We start from the raw sequence: 19,986 nt of genomic DNA, 5'->3' as shown, positions 1-19,986 counted from the left end.
AGGGAAAGTTGTTTGTGGTCTTAGATGTTGTAAAAGTGAACAATGGAAGGACAGTGAAAAGATCTTTGAATTTTGTCAAGAGATGGATATTGATTTTATACTGCTTCCAGCATCTTGGGGGTGGAGGAGAAACTGGGTGATGAGAAAGCAAAAGAGCACATGCTTAAATCCCTTGGAAATGAAGGAAAAGAGATAATGGGCTAATACTTAGTGGGATTAATAAATGAGGGTTATTCAGGTTAGGAGAGCTCCGACCCCATGAGGAGGGAGAGTAAAGGACCTGGGCATAGGGAGATAGAAGGTGCTAGAGAGATTTCCACAAGGACAGAACCCATGGAGACTCCTGTGAGGGAAGGTCTGTGGTGGCATCTGGTTCACATGAACCACCAGTGTGGGAAGTGTTATTTGTCCCTAATAAAGAGGCCAGGAAGGTTTTCACTTGTGAAATCATCTTCTTTCCCGGTGGAAAACAGGAAGTTACTTCCAGGCAGGTTGCAGCCATGGGCTGCTGCCACTGGATAGACTCACTTTGCTAGCTGGTGCGCAAATGAGTTTTGCTAATTCTCTGATCACTAGGTTGAATATCTGTAGGCTTAGAAGTAGGCTGTGACTCCCAGTTCAGCAATTTCTCTTCCTTCTGCCCATAAAGAAGACATTGTCTAAAGTAGTATCACAGTGAAGCAGCATGTTGATGTCTGACATATAATTTTTATTATAAATAGAAAACAAATTTTACAAATAATTTGAAAGTGGCCTTAGCCAGGCAAAGTTTAAATAACACAGAATATCACGGATGAGGAGAAGTACATGTGGTCTGTGTCCGGGTTAGAAAGCCCTGAAAGAGGTACTTGGGTACAGAAAACTCCCACCTAACCCTCTCTGAGGGGCCTGAGTAATCCATATCAAAGAAATTCGTTCTCTCAACAGCCTCAGAGAGTCACATGTGTGGAAGTCTGGGAGGGCAGTACGTCTGCCTCTCCCCATTCTTCCTTTTTATTTTGGCACATTTTTCCCATGGGAGGAAACAGGTTTCAGAGGCTGCTCAAGGAGCCTGGAGCCCAGTGTGATCCTCCCCTGTGTCACTGGGGGCGTCAGCACCAGGGCAGCTCTCTGGGTTGTAAGCAGTGTCAACAGTGTGAGTGACAGTGCTTGCATCAGGGTGCCCTCTCCTCCAGGTCCAAGTGCACCTCCACAGAGGCCAAGGTTCCCTGAGAAAGTGACAGAACATGCACAGGCAGGAACATGGAATGGAATGGTGGTCGATGGTCGGCTTGAGATGCCTGGAAATGGACAGACCCGCTTCTAGCTGAGAATGAGGAAACTGATTCTGCTTTTTGTCTGGAGCCCCTGAAGTAGCAGCCTCAAGGAGCTCCTGGCCAAGGGGTTCCCAGGGATTCTGGTGGCTTCTTTCCCCTTAAGGCCCTCAGGTTGGTTTACACAGCAAAGCCAAGTAAAAATAACCCTTTCACATAAATAAGAAGTTATAAAAATTAAAATGGTGCAATGTTTCAGAGAAACAGGAAAAGCCTCAATACCCCAAATTGTACATTCCTTATAATTATTTAAATAATCTTTGAAAGGAACCTCTGATTCCTTTCTGAAATTTGCAGCAGATCATCTCTATTAGGAGCTGACTGCCCCCTAAAACTGCAGCTTCCTCCATCTGTAGACATTTCCTTGAATAAAAACACTTGAAGTTACTAAAACATACGTGCATTTTTTGGTGAGTTCTCCGAAGACAGGCTTGCCAAAGGACTTGGGTGGTATTCTAGCCAAGCAGCAAGGTGTTTGGGCTCAGGTCCTACTGGTAGACACCCTGACAGCAGGCAAAGGTACAGACTTTTTCTATTGAGAACTGGTTACACATTTGTTTTCCTGTGTGTAGTGGGTTCACTCTGGGTTTTGGAGAGAGAAGAGAAGCTTCTACTTTTTCTCTCCTGTGGCACATGCATTTTTAGTGGATAAGGACATAACTCTCAAGGTTATGGGCAACAGGACAGCGCTAAGGTGGAAAGGAATGAGTGCGCTGAATAGGTAAGTGTAGAACAAGTCTAGGTCAGAAAAGGGTGTGGGGTAGGAGATTCTGGCAACTCTCTCCCAAGGTCTGCTTTGCCAAGTTTCAATGACAGTGAAGGCTGGGCTTCCTACAGATCCCGGGATGTGCTTTTTCGTCTGTAAACATGGAAGAGAGGGGCTGTGACCAGGAGCCTGGAGGTGCAGCAAGAGGAAGTGAAAGGGGCATGGGGAAAGAGGCTTCTTCTTTTTCCTGAGAGTAAAGGGATCTCCTGGTATGGGGATGAGAAGCTTGGGATAAGCCAGCAGTGCTTCGAGCAGGGCAGGTTGCATTACTTCTTTTTCACTTCTGAATAAATCATTTCTGTGGCTACTGGGGATGGGGAGGCTGAAGTTGGTTTCTTTGCTTCCTGGGCATTGAAGTTCAGGGAAGAATATGTAATTTCATGGATCTGAAAGGCATGAGCAGCAGTCAGTTAAATCAGTGTCGCAGGCCAGGCCCTCACCTGGTCTGGTGTGATTCAGCATCCCTGCTCTCACCACTCTGAAACTCCTAGCCTTGCAGAAGGGCTTTTATCACCCATTCTCTTTGCTTGCTGGCATCCTTCGAATGGTCATTGGAAGAGACAGACTATGGCACTGATACGAATACAATGACACAGCAATGGGAACAAGCAGCTATGAATGTATACAACCACATGGATGGATCTCACAAACCATTCTGAATGAAAGAAACCCGGCACATATAAGGATATACTGTGTTTTTCAATGTAAGAGCACAAACTGGCAAAACTAATGTAGTGCCTTGGAAGTCAGGAGAGTGGCTACTCTTTGGAGGGAAGGGACTGGAGGGTTTCATTCTGCACTGGGATGATGTTTCTTGATTTCAGTGCTTCCTACAAGGGTATGTTCAATTCATTGTAATTTATACATGGTTAACACACTCATATGACTTAAGCACTCTTAAATATATATGCATGTTCTATCGAAAGGCCAAATGAGAGAAATAAGCAAAATTGTTTTAAAGTAGAAGACGTAAGACCTCAGACCCATTGGAATGGATGTTATTCCTTGACAGGAAGAGCAGGGTCAGACTGAAGGTGGAGCGGGGAGAATGACCCAGTGCCCTCCTCGTGCTGGGCATGGTGTGGGCACTTTGCACTTATCTCCTTTTATTCTTCAACTTCTCTCTGAAGTAGGCAGCATGCCCATTTTACAGATGACAAAGCAGGGGATCAAAGAGGCTAAGTTACTTGCCTAAGATCACAGAACTACTAATAGTCACAGCCAGGATTCAAATACAAGATGAGAATAACTCCAGAGCCCATGTTTTTGCATGAGGTGGGCCCACAGGAGTAGTTAACCAATACATTTTTGTTGCTGCATTGAGGAACTCAGACCCACACTTGATCACATTTGTGTCTTCAAGAGTAACCCACTTTACACAGAGGTATTTCCATGAGAAAATGAGCCAGTGAAAGCGGCTGTGCTTACCTTGTTAGGTGAGTTCTCAGAATGGCCCTGACCTGGGGAAGTGAAAGAAGAGTTACCAATCTATGAAAATGCAAAGCTGGCTTATGGTGTTATATACATGGTGTTTCTAAACTGTTGAGATTTCTAGCTGAAAGAGGTGGCAGGTGGTGAGAGGAGGGGGTGGGGAGGTGGCCCATGACAAGGGAATATGCTTCCCTCAGAGCCTGTGGTTTAGACCCAGGGTGTTAGTAACAGAGGTGGTGGTGAGGTGGCAAGAGTGAGCCTCAGTCCACTTCTGAAGATTTACTCCTGTTCACAAGGCCTTGCTTTTGCCCTGTTGTGTTCCTCAGCAGCAGGCGCCAGTGGCAAGGAGGGGCAATGAGACCTACAGCAACCAGAGCACCACAAGACAGGAAAAGTCTCACCAAAAGGAGAGTGCCCACATCCATAGTAGAGGCAGGGGGGAGGGGGAAGGTGGGAATGGCTCCTGGAAACATGTTCATTTTACCCAGGCCTTCCTGGATGGCTGAATCTCACCCAGGGCTGGGTCTCAGGGGAATCTTTTGTGGCTAGAAGGGTGTGAGGGCCTACCTCAATCTATGGTTGGGAAATGGAGATCCCTTCTAAAACTTCAGAAGGTACTGGGTATGTGAGGATCCAGGATTCCCTGCTAGGGCAGGGCACATGGTGGAACACACCAGCTCTCACTGAGTGGTGGCTTTACTTACTGTGGTTGGAGGTTGAGGGTTTGTGCTCTGTGACATCGTGCTGGTCGCTTGCCCTAAATAAATATCAGAGACTGTGACTGCTGTTCCCAAGCATAGGTCCTTTGCTCCTTGAAGTAGGAAGGACACTGTCAGCAGATAATTTGTTGGGGGCTTTTCAGTACTTATCTATGCCAGGTTTAGTACTGCTTTTCCTCCCAGTGCCTCCTTCTCAATGTACCGACCATCCACCATCCCCTCCAGTGAGCACCCCTTTCCTGCTGGCCTGATGTTCACATAGGTCCCTTCTTTATCAACTGCTTCTGAGGCTGCTTCTACCCTGCACCTTTCCCTTTTGCAGGTAGATGCTGTTTTTATTCTCACTTTATTTATTGCCCAAGAGGCCTTTGGTTTCTGCTTTTTCTTAGGTTCTCTTGTTGTCCTGTCCCTCTCTTCTCCTTTCTGTGGGTGACAGAACACACGATTCACTTTCTCCTGCTCCTCTTTTCATTTTTCTTCTTGGACCTTGTTTCCCTGACTAGGGGATGAAGAAATATGATTGGGTCTGCCTCTCTAAACCAGATAGGGATGGGAATAACCAAGTCCCAGAGAGAGTGGGGCACCGGAAGCTTAAAGACCAGGGAAGAAGAGGCTGCAGGGATTAGTGTGGAGAAGCGGAGGTTTGGGAAGGAGGCAGAGCAGATGCATGCCCAGAAAAGGAAGGGAAAATCCTTGTCTCTCCAAGCATGGCAGTTAGCCTTTGAGAAAGCAGGGCAAGAGGAAAGGCCATCATACCCTCCAGTCTTCCTGATATACAGAAAATACACCAGGGCTGCTGTCAGAGCTACCACTGCCAGAACCCCAATCACGATGCCGGCAATGGCCCCACCTGAGAGGCCAGGATTTGGTGATGTTGAAACATCTGTCATGAAAAGAGAAGAAGCAATGAAGGTGACATTATTTTACAGTGGGTGGCCCTGGGAAACAACTCTCAACCTGAAGAAGTCTCTACTTGTTCCTCCTAGGAATACATTTTCTGTGGGAAGGTTTCTATGAGGTTTTTGTAATTTCTTTCTTTCATGGTATTTCTAGGTTGGTGATCAGACTTACCTCAATTCCATCCTGTCCTTTCTGTACTCAGATATTTTTGGAGCTTTGTGAGAAAAGCTGTGAGAAAGGCTGATTGCCATTTTTGTGGGTTATCACTTCCCACCTTTTCTTGGTTGTATGTTTCCTGTGTACCAGGTGTGGCAGCCATGAACATGTGCCACTGTTGGGGGGACTGAAGTGACAGAAAGTGGTGCGTTAACCACCTCCTTTGCACACGGAATACACTTTCCTGGGCTGCCAGCAGGGATGTGAAATAAGCTCAATTCTGTGGGAAATGGTTTCCTCGCATGGGTGACTTTAGCTCAGGGTCTCCCCGTCAGCCTTGCAGACTCTCTCTTAGAACCACACTGCAACCCAACCCTGTCTTCTCTTTCTCCTTCACAGGAGTCAGAGCTGCACCATGTCTGAGGAATCTGCCAGACTCCTCCCACTTCCATCCCACTTTCCCTCACAGGCATTTTTTCCAATAAATACTCTGCATGTCTAATCCTATGTAGTCTGTACCTCAGGGGATGAAAACTAACAAACTAGGCTTGAAAATGCACTCAACTCCTTTTTTCTTTTCCTGTATTTAGTCAGTGACCTTTCCCAGTGAATTTTGGGTGTAATGCTCCTCCTACTCCCCCAAACATAAATCATTTTTCATCTGTTTCTTCTTTTTATTTCTGTTGTCCTCAATAGCCAACTCAAGCTTGATGACTAATGTTCATGTTGGCTACTGTTAGGGGATGCTTACTGTGTGCCAGGGTCTGTGCTAAATTCTCTATTTACATCTTATTTGATTCCTATAACAACCCTGTCTGATAGATATTATTTTATTTTACTGATGAAAAATTAGAGGATTTACATTGCTGACAAAGTTTCCCAAAGTCATAAGAGAGGGATCTGGGATTTGACTTCAGAGCTACTGGACTTCATAGAGGCTAATGGTAATAGTAATAATAATAGTAGCTAACACTTACGGATCATTTCCACTGTGTGTGGCATTTTGTTAAAGGGTTAACTGATCATTACATTAAATATTTAAAGCAATACCATGGAATAGGTCCTCTTATTGTAACTTCCAGTTGTGGAATATGAGGCTCAGAGAAGTTAAGAATCTTGTGCAAGAAATTTGTAATTGTATTGACAAAAGAAAAAAGCAAGCAAAATATAACCAGAGACATTGAAATTAAGAATAATCTGATAGTAACCGTAGGGGAGGTGGGATGGGTTAATGGGGAGAAGGGTTTTTGGGAACAACTATAAAGGGACACATGGACAAAACCAAGGTGGGGATAGAAGCAAGGGAGGGAGGAGGGCTTGGCTGGGGTGGGGAGGGAGTGATGGGGAGTAAATGTAGGTAACTGTAATTGAACAATAATAAAATAATAAAAAAGAAATTTGTAATTGTAAATGCTTACTTTAAAAAAGAAGACAGACCTCAAATCAATAATCTAACCTTACAAGTTAAAGTCAAGAAAAAAGAAAAAAATAAACTCAAAGGTAGCAGAAGGAAGGGAATAATAGATAGTTAGAGTAGAGATAAATCAAATACAGAATGAATAAACAATAGAGAAAATCAATGAAAACAAAAATTTGTTCCTCTAAAAAAAAAGGATTAACTAAATGGACAGACTTTTAAGTAGATTGACTAAAAAAAGATTTAAATCACTAAAATCAGAAGTGAAAGTGGGAACATTACTACCAATTCTACAGAACAAATAAGAATTATAATAGTACTATAGAGCCCTGGCAGGTGTGGCTCAGTGGATTGAGTGCTGACCTGCAAACTGGAAGGTCATCAACTCAGTTTCCAGTCAGGGCACATGCCTAGTTTGCAGGCTGGGTCCCTGGTTGGGAGCACGGTTGGGAGTGCGTGAGAGGCAGTCACACATTGATGTTTCTCTCCCTCTCTTTCTTTCTCTCTCTTTTTCCCCCTCTCTAAAAATAAATAAAATCTTTAAAAATTATGATAGTACTATAAATAATCATATGCCAACATATTGAGTAACTTAGATGAAATGGACAAATTCATAGAAACACAAAACATACTGAGATGGAATCACAAGGAAAGAGAAAATATGAATAGACCTATAAATAGTAAGGAGATTGAATCAGTGTAAATATTTGACACAATGTAACATCGGTTCATAATGATAATGCTCAAACAAGGAATAGAAGGAAACTACCTCAACATAAAGGCCTTTTATTAAAAACCCACAGCTAACACTATTTTCAACTGTGAAAGACTGGAAGTTCTTTCTCTAAGATCAGGCACAAGACAGATGCCTGCTTTTGCCATTTCCACTGTAAACAGTATTGGAAGTCTGAGCCAGTAATTAGGCAAGAAAAAGAAATAAAAGGCATTTAAATGGGAAAGGAAAATGTAAAATTATTTCTGTTTGCATATGATACGATCTTATATGTAGGAAACTCTGTCACAAAAAATGTTAGAAGGAATAAATTCAGCAAAGCTGAAGATAATAAATCAACGTGTGAAAATCAGTTGTGTTTCTGTGTAAGAACAATGAACAATTCAGAAAGGAAATTAAGAAATCCATTTCCAATAGCACCAAAAATAATGAATTTATTTAGGAATTAACAAGGGAGGTAAAAGACGTACTGAACATCTACAAAAAACACTGCTGAGAAGGAAAAGTTAAAGACATAAATGGGGAGATATTCTGTGTTCATGGATTGGAAGACTCGATCTTGTTAGGATGACAATACTGTCCAAAGTGACTTACAGGTTCAGTCCTATCAATATCCCAATGATGCTTTCTGGACAAAAATAGAAAAACCTATCTTAAAATTCATACGGAATTTCAGGTGACCCCCAAATAGCCAAAGCAATCTGGAAAAAGAAGAACAAAGTGGGAGGATTCACACTTTCTGATTTCAAAATTTACTACAAAACTATAGTAGTGACAGTGTGGTACTGGCATAAAGACAGACATATAGACCAGTGGAACAGAAAGCCCAGAAATAAACCCTCACATATGTGGTCAGATGACTTTGACATGAGTATCAAGACCATCCAACAGGGAAAGGACATTCTTTACAAGAAATGGTGCCGGGAAAACTGGATATCCATCAAAAGAATGAATTTGATTTCTTATTTAACACTGTATACAAAAAATTAGCTCACAGTGGATCAAAGATCTAAATCTAAAAAACTCTCAGAAGAGAACATCGGGTGAAAGCTTTATGACATTGGGTTTGGCAATGATTTCTTGGATAGGAAACCAAATGCAAACTCAAAAAAGAGAAATAGATACATCGGACTTTATCAAAATTAAAAACTTCTGTGCATCAAAGGGCACTGTCAACAAAGTGAAAAGGCAACACAAAGAATAGGAGAAAATATTTGAAAATCATATATCTGGTAAGGGATTAATATCCAGAATATCTAAATAACTATTACAAATCAACAACAATGGAAAATACATTTAAAAATGGCCAGAAGAACTGAGTACATACTTCTTCAAAGTATGGACATACAAATGGACAATAAGCACATGAACAGATGCTCAGCATCACTAATCATTAGAGAAATGCACATCAAAACTGCAATGAGATGCACCTCATACCCATTAAGATGACTGTTACTAAAACACACACACACAAACCAAAAACCCAGAAAACAATCTGTTGGCAAGGATGGGGAAAAACTGGAACTTCTATACATTCCTGGCAGGAATCTAAAGTGATGCACCCACTGTGGAAAATGGTATGACAGTTCACAAAAAAACTGAACAAAGAATTGCTATTTTATCAGGCAATTCTTCTTCTGGGTATGTACTGAAAGGAATTAAAAACAGGGATTTGAACAGATATTTGTATACAATAGCATTATTCACAATAGGCAAAAGGTAGAAACAACCCAGAAATTCATGGATGGATGAGTGATAAATGAAATGTGGTGGACACATACAAGGGAATATTACTCAGCCTTAAAAGCAGGGGTGTCAAACACATTTTCACTTGGGGCCACATCAGCCTTGTGGTTGCCTTCAAAGGGTTGACATAATTTTAGGACTGTATAAGTGTAACTACTTCTTAACTGTTAAGGAGTTGAAAGTACATTCAGCCCTTTGAAGGCAACCACAAGGCTGATGTGGCCCCCGGTGAAAATGAGTTTGACACCTCTGCTTAAAAGGAATGAAATTGTGATACATGCACAACATGGATGAACCTTGACAATACTATGATAAGTGAAATAAGCTAGATACAAAAGGGCAAATATCATATGACTCCACTGATACAAAGTACCTTGAATGGTGGTTTCCAGGGTTGGCAGTAGGGGAGTGAGGAGTTAGTGGATAGAGTTTTAGTGTGGTAAGATGAAAATGTTCCAGAAGTGGATAGTGGTGATAGTTGCACAATTATTGATATGAATGTACTAATACCATGAACTGCGCACTTAAAATAGTTAAAATGGTAAAATTTTATGTATATTTTATTACATAAAAATGGTAATAAAAAGCCATGTGCAAGGTAACAATGAATACTAGACCCAGGATAAGAAACTAAGAATACGTGATTCAGAGACTGAGCTGTTGACCATTTTGCCATTCTGTTTACTGAAATGGTATCCTAATTGACATTCTTCCCCCTGTGACTACTCTCCATTCTGCACACCATTGGTAGAGCAATCATCCCACGAAGGTGGAAGATGGGGCAAGTAGTCAATTACATTGTACACCCAGCCTGAAGGGGTCACTTTTGCTGGGACTGATGGGGTTGGAGACCTCACACTGATAACCCCCAGCATCCTCTCTTCAGATGGGGTCTATGGTGACCTCAGAGCCAGCACACAGCTCAGAGGCAGCTACACTGTGGCTGTTTCCATGCAGCCTGGCCTGAGGGAGGCTCTGATGTTGATGGGTGGCTTGGTTTGGACAGACTGAGGACAGGCCACCCATGCAACTCCTCCAGGGCCCTATCCCAGCACAGGGGACAGCAGGGTCAGGCACCAGGTCAGCCTGGAGCAGGGCAGGGAGCAGGGGACTGTCCTGCTCACCCTCCTTGGGGGGGTTTCACCCTTTCATTTGGGGAGAAAGAGATGAGCTTGACTCAAAACCTTGTATGTTCCCTGTATGACATGGAGTGGGTCACAGAAAAGAAGGATGTGACAGAAGGGATGTGTTAGTGACAGAAGAAGCAACTTGACCTTGGGGATACTTGTTTTGACCTCTCTGTGAAATCCCCTCTACCACATGGGGCTTCAGGATCTGAGAGAACCTCTCCTCACTTTCCAAGGGTGGACCCCAGCTCTGCCATGAGAAATCAGAAGAGCAAGGGGAGAGAGAGACTACAGAGATGTGGGGGAGGGTTCAGGGAAGGATTTGTGGTTTGCTGTGTCCATGGGCACAGGATGGAGACAACATCCAGGCTCTTTTCTCAAAACCAGACCAACCTCCACCCCAGAGCTCAGTGCCGATGGTCCAGGAGGCACTTACCAGACACTGTGATATTCTTGACTGTGGTCCTATTGAGGCCAGTGACAGAGTTATGGGCGAGGCAGGCATAGGATCCACTGTCATTTGCAGTGATGCTGGGGATAAAGAGCTCCTGTGTGGGCTGCTGGGGTCTCCCATTGATAAGCCAAGAATACTGTGCAGGTGGGTTAGAGGCTGCATGGCAGGAGAGGTTGAGGTTTGCCCCTGGTGGGTAATGGGAGTCCAAGGGGGAAATGGAGGGGGCATCTGGGCCATCTGGAGCAAACAGAGCAAAAGCCACACATGAGGTCATCAGAGGGAAGGGGAAGCTCCTGGCTTGTGTAAGGGCCATAGTGTCCCTCTGAGCTGGGCCCCAGCCTTGTTGTGAAAGGTCCCAAAACACCCCCTGTGTTCACTGAGCTGAGTCTGAGACAACCTGTTTGTCCCAACCCTGAGGCCTGCCTGGATTTTCCTGGGACAGGGAGCCATGACCACCCTGGGTGACCAGGGTGACGGTCTGTGTACTTGGACTGAGAGGGATGTGGCCTGGCCCCTGGCATGTGGATTTGACTGGCCAGCCTGGACCACACAGGGACAGAAGTTACTCACAGAGAACATTCAGGGTGAAGGGGTCACTGCGGCCAGCACTCACTGGGTTCCGGGTTTCACACTCATAGGGTCCTGTGTCAGTCCTCGTGACACGGAGCAAAGTGAGAGTCCTGTTGTCCTTGGACAGCTCCAGCCTGGCGCTGTCCTGGAGGCTCTGACTGTTGATCAGCCACAGGTAGGTGGTGTCCTGAGTGTGAGGTTCACACGTTAACAGGACAGGGTCCTTGTGCTCCTCAGGGTTGGAGTTGTTGCTTGTGATGCTGGGTTTGGGTAACTCCGCTGTGCAGGTAACAGAGAGAACATTGCCCTGGGTGGTACCTTTGACTTTTTCAAAGGCATCTTCAATCAGAGTTGGCACCTCTTACCACTCAGCTAACTTGAGTCCTTAAAAGAATAAGGCACGCCTGTGTATCTCAAGATAAACAAATGTATAAGGATCTGATCTGAGTGCTTTGAGAACATCAGGCTTCCAGCTCTGTGTCTGGAGAAAGTACAGACTTTCTCAGAAGTCAATTAGAGTATCAGGGTTTGATCATGGGAAGATGTAGGCCTGGGAGTCAAGAGACCACTGGGCACTTGTCCTGGTTTTTCACTGACCAGCTGACTACCTGACCAACCTTGAGATCTTATATGGAATGTGCAGGTGCTGAGTCCCTTCAAACTGCACAGACCTACATTGCTGGGTCAAGATGTGTTTCCATGGTAGCCTCATATTCCAAGGTTTTCCTAGAGATGAGTCATGAAGAGCCATCCCATAGTCCTTATACTTTGATGAGACTGGGCAGTGTGGCCTGAGACTGGGTGGTTGAGCGGAAACAATACACAGGGAGCCCAGAAGCAAGTCTGGGAGTCAGTTCAGGACTGAGGCTGCAGGGCTATGAGGGGGGCAGTGTGCCCTGGACTGGTGACTGTTTCATTGGTGACTGACATGAGACAGTGGCCCCAGAAAGGGTCGAGCAGAGTTCAGGAGTGATTTGGAATACAGTAAGGGACACAGAGCTGGCTTTGGCAGCAGAACCAGCCTCTCTGCCCTCAGTCTCTACTGTCTTCTCTCCCACTGCAGCGGGCAGGGACCCTTTCTCAAACACTCAGGCCACAGGAACTACAGAAGGGGGGACTTGTGGGAAGTGGGGAGCTGGAACTCGCTGAAATATGGCCCTTATGGACCATTTGTGTTTGGCGTTAGAGATAGAACTTTGAATTAAACTGTGAAAGAATATGTGAAAATCATTATTCATGCCCCAAAGATCTAAGGCCAGTCTCTGGAGGAATCTCTTTGTCAAGAGAACATTGAAGGTCATAGACCAAGTTCTGAGTTCATCCAGCATCACAGTGTGACCAAAGGAAGATGCTACAGTGGGTTTAAAATCAGTGACTGCCCTATAGCAATAAGAAAAATAAAGTATCTAGAAATAAACATAGCCAAGAAGATAAAAGACCTATACTTGGAGAATTTCTTTCCCTGAGGAAAGAAATTAAGGAAGACACAAACAAATGGAAGCATGTACTATGCTCATGGATTAGAAGAAATAACATAATTAAAATGATAATTAAAATGTCTATACTACCTAAAGCAATTTAAAGATTCAGTGCAATCCCTATTAAAGTACCAATGGTATATTTCTTAAATTTAGAACAAATATTTCAAAAATTTATATGGAACCTAAAATTACCCCAAATAGCCTCAGCAATCTTGAGAAGATAACAAAGTAGGAGGGATCACAATTCCTGATATGAAACTATACTACAAGGCCACTGTAATCGAAACAGCCTGGTACTGGCATAAGAACAGACACATAGATCAATGGAACAGGATAGAGAGCCCAGAAATAAACCCAAGTCTCTATGGTCAATATTTGACAAAGGGGGAAGGAGCATAAAATGGAGTAAAAATACCCTTTTTAATAAATGGTATTGGGAGATTTGGACAGCTACGTGCAAAAAAATGAAACTCGACCACCAATTTACACCATACACAAAATTAAACTCAAGATGAATAAAATACTTAAATATAAATTGTGAAACCATAAATGTCCTAGAGGAAAGAACAGGTAGTAAAATTTCAGATATTTCATACAGCAATATTTTCACCAATATATCTTCTAGGGCAAGGGAAATAAAGAAAAAAATAGCAAGTGGGGCTACATCAATTAAAAGCTTCTGCATGGGTAAAGAATACATTATTAAAGTGAAGATGGATCCAACTGTATGGGAAAACATATTTGCAAATGATATCTTACCCAAGGGTTTAATCTCAAAAATATATAAAGAACTCATATGACTCCACACCAGGAAGATAAACAGTCCAATTAAAAAATTGACAAAGGACAAGAACAGACACTTCTCCAAGGAGGACATACAGAGGACCCATAGACATATGAAAGGATGCTCAGCATCACTAGCCATCAGAGAGATGCAAGTCAAAACTGCAATGAGAATACCACTTCACACTGGTCAGAATGGTCATCATAAACAAATCAACAAACAACAAGTGTTGGAGAGGTTGTGGAGAAAAGGGAACCTACTGCATTGTTGGTGGGAAAGCAGACTGGTGTAGCACTGTGGAAAACAGTATGGAATTTCCTCAGAAAACTAAAAATGGAACTGCCTTTTTACCCAGCAATTCCACTGCTGGGATTATATCCTAAGAATCCTGAAACACCAATTCAAAAGAACTTATGCACCCCCATGTTCATGGCAGCATTATTTACAATAGCCAAGTGCCACAGACAGCCTAAGTGTCCATCAGCAAAAAGTGGGTCCAAAAACCATGTTACATTTACACAATGGAATTCTATGCAGCAGAAAGAAAGAAGGAGCTGCTACCATTCACAAAAGCATGGATGGAACTGGAGAGCATTATGCTAAGTGAAATAAGCCAGGTGATGAGGGACAAATACCATATGATCTCACCTATGATTGAAACCAAATGAACAAAACAAATGAGCAACACAGAACCAGAAGCATGGAGACAAGGAACAAACTGACAGCGACCAGAGGGGAGCAGGGGAGGGATATAAGAGTGGAAAGAAGGGGAAGGGACTAGTCAAGGGACATGTGTGAATGACTGACAGACATGGACATCAGGGTGGGGCTTGACTGTGGAGTAGAGAAAAGCAGGAAAAATTGGGACATTGGTAATAGAACAACAATATAATATTTATTTAAAAATCAGTGACTCTGGAGAGAGAATGTGAGTCCTGCTAAGAGGACAGAAGTGACCAGAGGGCACATGTAGGCATGTCTGTTGCACAAAGGGAGGGATGATACAAAATTGGTGGAAAAGATACATGTTATGTTGGTACATGTAGGAAGATGGACTCGGTTTCCAGTTTCTGTGGGCAGTCAGGCCAGTGGGGAGGGTCCCACACACAGGCTGTGGCATGTGCTCTTCCTTTTCTTTCTAACTCAGGAAACTAAACTAGAGTTTGAGTAAATTCATTCAAACTGGGCTGCACCTAAGAGAAAGGACAGAAGCTGGTACACCTCACCATCTGAGAGGGTCCCACCCCATGGCAAAGGTGCTTCATGAGGATACATGTGTGTGACACAGGCAGTGAACCAGTCAGATGGTGCAGGGTCACCAGCCCCAAATGGGAAGGTCTTGAGGTCACTGGAAGGAATGGAAGCCTCACACCAAGACACAGATGTGAGTCATGAGTCAGGGGTGAAGTGACCCCATGAGCTTTTGGGACTGAGGCCTTTCCTTCTGCCTTTGACTCCCTGGCTGAGTCACACAGAGAGTAGATCAATGGGTTACATGTCCTTATCAGGTGGCTTGTTCCTGTTCTTGGCATGAGGGAGGGAAGGAGCCCTGGATGGGGCACAGAAGAGGCTCTTTCTCCTGGTGACCTGGGAACCTGGCTTCTGCCGGAGCCGGAGCCAGGGCTGTTGCTTTGACTGACTAGTGTCCTTTCTTCTTTCCCAGGAGTCTGGGCCTGGATGCAGGTGTGAGCAGGAGGATCTGGGGAGCCTGAGGGGTGGAGGAAGCAGAGCACAGCAGGGCAGTGGGGCTGGAGTGAAGGAGGAGGCAGATGAGGGACTGGGAAGGAGCAGAGAGAGCCAGAAATGTCCATGGTGCACAGGGAGTGTAACAGATGACTTCAAAGACAGCAGGGGCCTAGGGCCGAGGGCAGGACCGGTGCAGCATGGAAAGCCCTAATAGCCAAGCAGCTCCACAGTCACCTTGAAACTTGGCTCCTGGGGGCACTTAGGAGCAGGTGGTCAGAGGGATGGAACATGGGTCTCTGCCACTGGAGTGACAGGGAACAGGTGTGACCGAAATCTCCCAGACTCTGTGTGTAGGTTCCATTCTCTATAGAGATTATCCTCATTCATTCATTCACTGTAATTCTTTCCTTCTTCATCAGAAGCAACTGGGTGTTTGTTACATGTTGGTCCCTGAGCTGGTTGCAGGTGTGGAGTGAGGAGTGAGAGGCAAAGTCCTTCCCTTCATGTCCAGTGGGAGTGACACCAACACATCAGGAAGCAAAGAAGGGATTTCAAGTCCAGGGCAGGGAGGTGTGGATTGGCCACCTGAGGGGGAGGGCTAGGCATTCCCAGCTCTGACTCTGATTGTCACTGCGGGTACTTTGGTTCTGGAGTGAAAACAGATTAATTCTCCATTTCCTTTCACTACCCAGGCCAGAATCTCTGCCTCTGAGCTGGCCACGTCTAAGAAGAAAGGATCCGACTGAACAGCTGGTGTCAGGGTCTGCACATGTGTGACAGGCCCTTGGAGTGGAGGGGAGGATGGGCTGTGACTGCAGACAGGTCTTGGCGTGACTCAGACTGGACAGTCCTGGTCTGTGTGACTCTGTGTGAATGCACCTCTGTAACTCAGTTCCCCTGAATAAAACAGGGTAGATGGTGAGTGGTCTCATATTTGCCAGGTTGTCTATAGATGAATCTTAGTTGTTTCCCAATTTCCTTACCTAACCCTTGGAACAGAGGAGCTGCTCAAGCTAACAGCCTCTGTGACTATTTGTGTCACAACAGAGGACTCTCTGTTCTGACCCCTGGTGGACGAGGGGCTGGGAGTATCATCTTCTCTGTTGCTCCCTGGGGAAAGCTGACCTTCCTCTGGAGTCTCCTATGTCCCTCAGGACAGGTAGCTAATGACCTGGGGACCTTGTCCGCAGGTGCTCACCACTCATAGTCTCAGGAGAAGGACCAGGCTCTACTTGTAACCAGAGGTGGCTGTGGAAGCTGACCCCTGGCTGGTGGCCAGGTTAAGGTCCTTGTGACTGAGGCCTCTGGAAAATTGTGGCTCCCAGTCAGCCCTGCCCACAGACCAAACCCAGCCTGACCCAGGTTCTCCAGGCTCCCTGGAGTCAGGAGCCCTGGAACAGGGTTCTGTGCAAGGATTGCCCCTTTGAGCTCTGTGAATATCCCAAAGAACACCCTCAGGTCAGGCCCTGACTGAGCCCTGCAGAGTCTTTCTCAGGGTCATGGTCATGTGGAGGGTCCAGGGGGCTGGACTGAGTCTGGTCTCTTTCTGCTGAGTTACTCCCATCAGACTGGTCCTTCTCTCTGTGGTGAATGTGTGCAGGGCTGGAATTTGGGAGGGGACTCTGATCTTAGGAAGTCTGTCCCCACCGTGTGTGTCCTGCACTAAAGGTCCAACCCCAGCCTGGAACATGAGGCAGAGGGAGATGGAGGCAGAGTCCAGGGCTGTCAGTCCTGTGTGTGAGTAGAATTCATCCCACCCGACACCCAGAGGTCAGGGAGCAATCACTCACGGTACACATGGAGCTGTCCAGTTGCTTCTTCGGGCAGCAAATCCTTTTTTGTGACAGCTATGGTGTAGTATCCTGTGTCATTCAGGGTGACCTTCTGGAACAGCAGGGATCCATTGGGGTATATTGTCTCTCGACCACTGTGTGCAGGCCCAGGGGTAAATTTTTGAGTGTCTATTAAAAATGCTCCAATTCCACGGCTGCTGTTTGCACTTTTCCCTCTGAACCAGTTATAGCCGAAAAGACTCTCAGGCAGATTGAGGACAAGGAGAAGCACATCCGTCCCTTCAGCAGCATTGGTCGATGCAACGGTGAGTCGGGCAGTGGTGGGCAGGCTCCCGAAGGTTAACAGTGAGACTAGGAGGGAAGAGAGAAATCCATCAGTATTTGGGTCTATGTGTTGGGAGGGAAAGACGAGGCCCAGGGTCCTGGGCGGGTGTCTTCATCTCAGCTTTAGTGTGTGTGTGTGTGTGTGTCTCCCACGGTCAAGGTCAGCAGCATGGCCGCCATTACTTCAGCACCTCTGAACTTGTTGTTTCCTCTGTTTCAAATGCTTTTCTCTAGATACTGCCCAGCTCACCCCCTCACTGCCCTCGGACCCCTGCTGACACTCAGGGGCGTTCAAGGGGACACCTTCACTGACCACCTCCTTTAATGACCCTCTGTCTTCACTTTCTGGCCTGCCCTGACTCTTTTCCTTTTGTGGCACTTAGGGGTACCTGACGTCACACCTAGATCTTTCCTTGTCTGTCTCCTCCCCATAGAGTGTGAGCTCCATGGGGGCAGGGGCTTGTCTGACCCTGTTGCACCCCCAGTGCCTGCAACAGGCTGCAGGTACCTGTGGGGCAATGAGGGAGTGGTCCCAGGGTCCTGCCCCTCTTGGGGTGTATTTACCCATTTATGAGACTTATGGTTAAAAAAAACTGTTGTGCCCTGGTTAAGTTCTTGTGTCACCCTGACATAAATTGTCATTATTATCATAAGTTTTCAGAAATTACTTCTCAGTGATGAATAACTTTTAGAATGTATTTGAAGTTTTCTTCCCCTCACTACCTTCAAATCATGAGATTTCCCTGTTGCTGATCCCCTCCCCCATCCTACTCTGCTCCCCTGTCCTCTCCCCTGAGGTCTCAACAGAAGCCCTCTGTGCCCTCTCAGAGCACTCTCCTCCCCAGGGGACCCAGCCAGTCTCTGTCCCCATCCTCCCGTTTACCCCACAGATTACCCCTCCTTACCAGCTAGCAGGAGCCCCTGCAGGAGGACACGCCCTCTGTGGGCAGGGGCTGACAGGGACTCCATGGCGTCTGCTGTCTGCTCTGTCCCTCCCTCTGTGACAGGAGCTTGGATTCCAGAAGTGCTCAGGGGCACCGCTGTCCCGAAGTGTGCGATCTGCCCTCTATCTCCAGCAGTGACGAGCCTGCTGGGGTTCAGGAGCACTCCCCAGTCACGTGGTTGGGGCGGAGTCTGTGCCCGGGTCCATCCCTCTCCCTCCCCCATTCCCGCTTCCCCTGTTTCCTTCTTTTCCTTTTTCCCGTGTTTAGATTTCAGACCCTGCGACCTGCTGAGGCCTCTCAGCCTTTCTCTGAGCGATCATTCACCCCTCCATCCCCAACCCTCCTGTGCGCGCACAGGCACGACCTGTGTGGACCAGCACAAGCCTGGGACAGCAAGAGGGGTGTTCCCCACAGCTGCACCTTGGATGCATGTTAGCTTCCCCTTCAGGTCTTTTATCCCTTGTGGTTTTTTTCTTTCAGAGCAGGAGCCCTGGGGCCACATCAGGAACTCTTGTCAAAGGAAGTCACCCCGCTGTTCATCGGATCACCTGTGGAACTTGGTAAAGATTGTGATGCTCATGTGACGCCACAGAAATTCTGCTTCCCAGCTTCTCACCTAATGTTGAGGCCCAGTCAGACTGAGACCCCATGATGTGGGGGTTGGACAGCCCCTCCCCCTCTCCTGTGTGCTGGGAGGGTCCCACGTCCCTTTACAAATGCAGACCCTGGCTGTGCAGGGGTGCAGTGGGCCAGAGACTCTGCATCTGACAAGCTCTCAGGGGAGGCTGATCTTGCTGGCCTGTGGAGCTCACTTTCCTTCTTTCTTTTATTCATTTACCAAATATTTAATGAACTTATACTGGTCTCTTGAGCCCTTTTAAGAAACTGGACATAGCAGTGAACAAAACACAGAAGTGGGAATCCAGTGCTTGTTAATAAATCCATCAAAATGTTTCATTTGACATTTCTTCTAAATATCTAAACTTGTTCATTAAAAACATCACAGGAGCCCAGGAGCACGCTCCAACAGGGAGGTGGATAGAGACCCTTCCCCGAGGACAACCCTCTCTCCCCAGTGCTGGTCTCTGCTGTGTCCTGGTTTGGGGTCTGTCAGCACCGCAGAGAGAGTCCCGGGGTCCCCAAACCTGGGGATTGTTTCTGTCTGTGACACTAAACCCAGCTGGGCATCGGGTCTCCCCCAGGTTCTCAGATGCTCTGGGGAGGTGGGTGTCCTCCCAGCAGGAAGGTCACAGAGGTGACTCTGGGTTGAGACAGGGACTAACTGGGTGATGACTGGTGAGGGGACCCACCCTCTGTCTTCAGGTGTCACCAGCGTGGTTTCTGCTTCTAAGGACAGAGACCCAGGACTGGGTGTCTCAGAGGGACCTGCAGTTCCCAGGTGTGAAGGGAGAGGTGTCCTGTGTGTCCTGGCAACAAAGACAGTGGTGGGCGGTCTGGTGGCTGTGTGCTCCCTGGTCCTCAGGGGACAATTTCAGGGAGATCTGTCTCTCTCTGTGTCTCTTGACTGAGCCTCTCCATGTGCTCCCTGACCATGGGGACAGCCTGTGTCCTCTGCCTGGGGACTTGCCAGTGGTCACTCAGCCTTGCCCACAGGTGGTGCTAGGAAGGGAGTGGGTGGCAG

General features: G+C 46.2%; 1 protein-coding gene across 6 annotated transcripts; it reads right to left on the bottom strand.

Annotated features, from left to right (window-relative positions):
* Nucleotides 1-688: 688 nt before the first annotated feature.
* On the bottom strand, nt 689-18,496 carry LOC123818236 (carcinoembryonic antigen-related cell adhesion molecule 1-like). Of its 6 annotated transcripts, XM_045838223.1 has the most exons (8): nt 18,306-18,496; nt 17,074-17,427; nt 11,333-11,611; nt 10,745-10,999; nt 4,986-5,112; nt 4,215-4,267; nt 3,508-3,539; nt 689-2,465 (listed from the first exon to the last, which is right to left on the bottom strand). In XM_045838223.1, the coding sequence occupies exons 1-8, from the start codon at nt 18,367-18,369 to the stop codon at nt 2,346-2,348; spliced, it is 1,284 nt and encodes a 427-aa protein (XP_045694179.1). In that variant the 5' UTR covers nt 18,370-18,496; the 3' UTR covers nt 689-2,345. The 6 variants fall into 6 exon arrangements, with proteins under 6 accessions (XP_045694179.1, XP_045694184.1, XP_045694181.1 ...); XM_045838228.1 differs by lacking the exon at nt 10,745-10,999; XM_045838226.1 differs by lacking the exon at nt 4,215-4,267 and having other exon boundaries at nt 2,329-2,465.
* Between the last annotated feature and the right edge of the window lie 1,490 nt (nt 18,497-19,986).

Source organism: Phyllostomus hastatus, unplaced genomic scaffold (genome assembly GCF_019186645.2).
Source record: "Phyllostomus hastatus isolate PE091 unplaced genomic scaffold, TTU_PhHast_1.1 phas_contig_277, whole genome shotgun sequence".
NCBI classification, from domain to species: Eukaryota; Metazoa; Chordata; class Mammalia; order Chiroptera; family Phyllostomidae; genus Phyllostomus; species Phyllostomus hastatus.
This window is presented reverse-complemented; position numbering and strand designations above follow the sequence as displayed.